The 5,504-nt window shown below is 41.8% G+C and overlaps 3 protein-coding genes across 3 annotated transcripts; 2 read left to right on the plus strand and 1 right to left on the minus strand.

The window, feature by feature from the left end:
- Window positions 1-622: 622 nt before the first annotated feature.
- On the plus strand, window positions 623-1,128 carry LACBIDRAFT_321923 (uncharacterized protein; the record flags this gene model as incomplete). Its single annotated transcript, XM_001874642.1, has 3 exons — window positions 623-717; window positions 749-838; window positions 894-1,128. The coding sequence occupies 3 exons, from the start codon at window positions 623-625 to the stop codon at window positions 1,126-1,128; spliced, it is 420 nt and encodes a 139-aa protein (XP_001874677.1).
- Window positions 1,129-2,685: 1,557 nt separating this feature from the next.
- Window positions 2,686-3,013, minus strand: LACBIDRAFT_305601 (uncharacterized protein; the record flags this gene model as incomplete). The annotated part of the gene is made up of 3 exons (XM_001875225.1): window positions 2,686-2,717; window positions 2,771-2,876; window positions 2,930-3,013. 3 exons carry the CDS (start codon window positions 3,011-3,013, stop codon window positions 2,686-2,688), a joined length of 222 nt encoding a protein of 73 aa, XP_001875260.1.
- A 395-nt stretch (window positions 3,014-3,408) lies between these two features.
- Window positions 3,409-4,337, plus strand: LACBIDRAFT_305602 (uncharacterized protein; the record flags this gene model as incomplete). The annotated part of the gene is made up of 6 exons (XM_001874643.1): window positions 3,409-3,463; window positions 3,521-3,662; window positions 3,717-3,824; window positions 3,877-3,984; window positions 4,036-4,143; window positions 4,196-4,337. The coding sequence occupies 6 exons, from the start codon at window positions 3,409-3,411 to the stop codon at window positions 4,335-4,337; spliced, it is 663 nt and encodes a 220-aa protein (XP_001874678.1).
- Window positions 4,338-5,504: the final 1,167 nt, after the last annotated feature.

Below are 5,504 nucleotides of genomic sequence, written 5' to 3' on the forward strand. Positions count from 1 at the left end.
GCCTTCTTTCTGTTCGACCATTTTCGCCCCTTCCTACTTTGTCACCAACCATGACCGTCACTCCCGTCATGCCTGAAGTGGCAGAAAATCCAATCCGCTGGAGTGTCGTTACCCCAATGCTCATTTCATGGTGTCTTGGTGGTTGTAAATGTGCTGGTAATGGCATTAGGCTCCCGAGGGTGGTGTCCAGTGTTCCCACCAATTACGTATCATAGATGGCATGCTCTTCTTTGTTTATGAGTATTTTAATTGAATGGGCTTGTGCAAAGTTAACAAAGTTGTGTTCATAACGAAATGCTGCGAGCGCTATCATCGCAGGCACTTGTGGGGTACAAATGGGGTGCAATTCATCTGCTACCCTTGTTTTTTTTACACCCCTTTTGATGTCTGAAACCGTTTTAGGCTCGATCAACTGCAGATTCTACGCTTCCCTCGGGAATTCTCTCATTGCAGGGTCTAACACCTCTAGCATTTTCAACGAAATACAGGGTTTCCAGGTCCAACCTCCTTGATTCCCCTCTCCGTTTCAGTTCTATCGTTTTTGTGTAAATTAAATTTTGTGTCCTATAAAAAAAGGATTGTTTCTCACTTCTGCTTTTCAATCTTCGCTTCGACAAAAATCATGGTTTCCACTCGTCGCAAGAAGGCTGCAATTTCTGCTGAGTTTATCGAAGACTCAGATGAGTCCGACGGGAACGAGACTTATCAGGAGGAAGAGTACGTTTCTTCACACTTTTCTTGTTTGCAGTCACTTACCCACCGAACTCTATTCAAGTTCATCGGATGAGTGTGGTGGAGAGGATGATGACGAGGAGGAGGAGGAGGAGGAGAAGGCAGAGTCAGTCGCTCTTTTCTTCCAACATTTGCCTTATCTAACTTCGCTTTCTGTTTAGAATGAGTGAGCCGGAGATTGTAGAGGTGCCAACAACCCCACGTAAACGTGGGAGACCTCGCAAGGCCCCTGCCGCTATGCCTACCCCCGCGAAGTTTGTTATTTGCACTTGTGCAAGAGGGCCATTGCAAGCATGGCAGATACGAGTCCTTTTTATATTCAGGAAGCTACAATGCAGCACCACAACATTCACATTTTTGATTATTCAGGAAACTAGTCATGTGACCACCTCCTGAAAGCCCATCAGATTTATACCCATTAACTATATATATATAGTATTGCTATTTTACATTGGATAAAGTGTATATTTCCATTTACCTACAGAGAGTACCTACATATACATTGAAAGCAACAACCAGTATTATCCTCCATTTTTCTCTAAATTTTTCCAGTCTTTTATAGTTAATTTCAAGTAGATTACTACATATGGAAAGTTCTCCTGGACTCTGACCATGCTCCCCAATATTGCACAAGCAGTAACATTCCCTCAATTTCTTATTGCTATTTTTAACTCAAAAAGTGCAAATAACCTCAGTTGAAAATATGCTATGTAACATTGTCATCAATAGTGCACATTGCCCCCCATTTGTTTCTGATTTGTCTTCTATTTTTATTGCTATATTTCCTTTCAGGAAATGTTCATTAGACCAATGGACCAGAAGTCAAGTAGTGATTTGTGGTTGGTGGCAGATGTCTCATCTACAATGAACACTGGAATGAATGCTTCCACTACCTATACAAAGTTGCCACCCATCCCCTGGTGCATAACACCATTGACATCAAATGCATCCTCATGTACATGGTAGACATGATCCTGCAGCATTAAAATACAAAGCTGCATGGGAAGACACCACAATGGCTCAACATGGTAAGCAAATGCAAGTGGATCAACACTGTTGTTTTTAACATTTTATCACAGGGCTTCTTCGCCTCATGGACAGCACTGTCATATATGCCTGCACATTGAACTATCCTAAGGATTGAGTGACTGGTTTACAGAAGGCAGAATACAATGTAATCAATTCATGGTGCTTTGCGGGGTAGGCAGATTAATACAATGTAATACAATAAATTGTTAAACAACAATTCAGAAAACGTCTCCTCAATCCTGAAGTAGTAAAAGAGTTGTATATTGTCCAAGGCATAATACTGGGCAAACTGAGGATATGACCAGGAATGCATGTACCAACTAAAAATAACAAAGGGGAATATGTAGGGGGTGCTGCCATTGAACAGACTGGTGTTAAAGGTGTGAAGGGTACTCACTGCTACTCTACTACTTGCACACATGTAGTAGTATCAAAATGAGTCTACACTGAAGGGAATTGAGCCACAGGAAGGTCTTGGGCAGAGTTTAGCATAGGTTCAAAAAACACAAAATTACAAACAGATGTACCTCCACAAAGGGTCAACAGATTCATAAGTGGTTTGTTGGAGCATTTTTGAGATGTGAAGTAGTGTCCAAATGAGTCCACATTGAAAGAAATTGAGCCATAGGAAGGTCATGGGCAGAGTTCACCATAAGTGCAAAAACATGAAAATACAAACAGACATACCTCCACGAAGAGTTGACGGATTCGTAAACGGCTTGTTGGAGCATTTTTGGGATGTGTAGTAGTATCCAAACAAGTTTACATTGATGGAAATTGATGCACAAGAAGGTCCTGGGCAGAGTTTATTAGAAGTCAAAAAAACATGAAAGTACAAATAGACGTACCTCCACGAAGGGGTTGACGGATTCGCAAACGGTTTGTTGGAGCGTTTTTGGGATGTGTAGTAGTATCCAAACAAGTCTACGTTGATGGAAATCGATGCACAGGAAGGTCTTGGGCAGAGTTTATTAGAAGTGCAAAAACACGAAAATACAAATAGACGTACCTCCACAAGAGTTGACGGTTTCGTAAACGGTTTGTCGGAGCATTTTCGGGACGTGAAGTAGTATCCAAACAAGTCTTCGTTGATGGAAATCGATGCACAGGAAGGTCTTGGGCAGAGTTTATTAGAAGTGCAAAAACACGAAAATACAAATAGACGTACCTCCACAAGAGTTGACGGTTTCGTAAACGGTTTGTCGGAGCATTTTTGGGACGTAAAGTAGTATCTAAACAAGCCTACATTCATGGAAATCGATGCACAGGAAGGTCTTGGGCAGAGTTTAGCAGAAGTGCAAAAACACGAAAATACAAATAGACGTACCTCCACAAGAGTTGACGGTTTCGTAAACGGTTTGTCGGAGCATTTTTGGGACGTGGAGTAGTATCTAAACAAGTCTACGTTGAAGGAAATCGAGGCACAGGAAGGCCTTGGGCAGAGTTTAGCAGAAGTGCAAAAACACGAAAGTACAAACAAACATACCTCCACGAGGAGTTGACGGATTCGTAAACGGTTTGTTGGAGCGTTTTCGGGACGTGAAGCACTATCCAAACGAGTCTACGTTGAAGCGAATCGAGCCACAGGAAGGTCCTGGGCAGAGGTTGGCATTAGGGCAAAAAGACGAGTCACGGCATTGCCCGAAAATGACGTACTTCCTTTGCGGGCTACCTTCAAAATGCAAGGTAGCCTGCAAGGGAAGTACGTCATTTTCGGAAATTTCCGTGACTCAACTTGTGAGTCATTCCTTTTGATCAGCGGAATATTCACCATTATCCTCACAACTTCTCAGTACCTTCCTGCAGTCCGTTTCGCTTGAGTGTGGACTCGATTCAATACCTACGCATTCCACGAACAAGCTCCACAAAACCGTTTACAAAACGGTCAACTTCCCATGGAGGTAAGTATCCCTTTGTATATTCGCATTTATGCACTCATGCTCACAAGCTCTCAGTACCTTAATCTGGACCGTTTGGCGTGTGCGTGTGCTCGTTCGGATAGCCCCAAACTCCCTGAAAACGGACCACCAAACCGTTTGTGAAATGGTTGAGGCCTCGTGGAGGTAGGTCACTTTGTATATTCGCTTTTTTGCACACATCCTCACAAGCTCTCAGTGCCTCATTCTGGTCCGTTTGGCGTGCGCGTGGGTTCGTTCGGATACCCCCAAACTCCATGAAAATGGTCCACAAAACCGCTTTCAAAATGGTTAAGGCCTTGTGGAGGTAAGTCACTTTGTATATTCGCTTTTTTGCACATATGCTCACAAGCTCCAGTACCTTAATCTGGTCCATTTGGCATGCACATGGGCTCGTTTGGATACCCCCAGACTCCCTGAAAACGGTCCACCAAACCGTCTGTGAAATGATTGAGGCCTCATGGAGGTAAGTCAAATTGTATATTTGCCTTTTTGAATTTATGCTCACAATCGCTCAGCACCTTAATCTCATCTGTTTGGCATGCATGTGGGCTTCTTCGGATACTCCCAAACTCCCTGAATATGATCAACAAAACTGTTTATGAAAAGGTTGAGGCCTTGGTTGATTGTTATACATTGAATATAAAGAAATATAATTGAATGGGGTTGATAATACTGTGGAAATGTTGAGGAAGCTTGCAAGAACAGGGCTAGCAAATAATCTGAGTAAATAGAGAGCAGAGGCATCACTATTCATATGCTTAGGGTGCTAAAAGCAAGTGTTAAGCAATGATTTGGTAGATTTGACTAGAAAATACAATGAGGAGGATGAGGCGTTCAACTGTGGGAAGAAATCATTTTTGTGGGAGAAAGTCAAATTTCAGCGTTACCGTGCTGAAAAAAGTCTTGAGATCCCAGGTAATAAACAAGTCTCTTCGTAAACTCAGAGGACTCGTAACCTAAATATATTTTGTTGTCCAATGTCACACTAAATATATTTCTAGTGTGTCACACACCCCAAAATATATTTCCTCACTGGAATGGACTCCAAATATATTTCTTATGCCTGGACCCTGAATTGTGACTGTCACAATGTAGAAATATATTTCTTGTCTGGGATGGACTTGGGATATATTTTGCAGCTAGGGTTGACTAAGGATATATTTTTTCACCCACAAGGGGTGTCTGGGGTCCTATATTTAACAGAAAAACTTGGGATTTTTTTTTTAATATAGGGGATAGGGGATTTACCTATTATTTTGTAGGCAGAATACCCTCATTGGGATGTTTGTTGACAGATATTTACCAATAGCTTTGACCCATGTGTAGTATATGCATTGATGTGTGCACTATTTCCTAATTGGGAAAATCATTACACTTTTTTCTGCCACACCTGATGTCAGGCACAGTGCGCATTTAGGTTGGGAACTGTTTCCCATGCTTTTTGGGCCAGAAGAATTAATGGCTAGCATGGTGTGGTCATTGTTAATGATGATGTGCGCACTATTTCCTAATTGGGCCATTTCCTAATTAAGAAAAGTGTTACACTTTTTTCTGACACACCTGATGTCAGGCACAGTGCACATTTAGGTTGGGAACTGTTTCCCACGCTTTTTGGGCCAGAAGAGTTAATGGCTAGCAGGGTGTTGTCATTGTTAATGACAATGTCTGCATATTTCCCAATTGGGAAAGTCATTACATAATATCAGTTTGGTTTGTAGTGTCCGGTTTTTTCATTACAAAATTGTATAGTGTCCGGTTTTTTCATTAGAAAATTGTATAGTGTCCGCTTTTTTCATTAGAAAATTGTGTAGTGTCCACTTTTTT

Source organism: Laccaria bicolor, genomic scaffold, assembly GCF_000143565.1.
Source record: "Laccaria bicolor S238N-H82 LACBIscaffold_2 genomic scaffold, whole genome shotgun sequence".
Classification (NCBI taxonomy): domain Eukaryota; kingdom Fungi; phylum Basidiomycota; class Agaricomycetes; order Agaricales; family Hydnangiaceae; genus Laccaria; species Laccaria bicolor.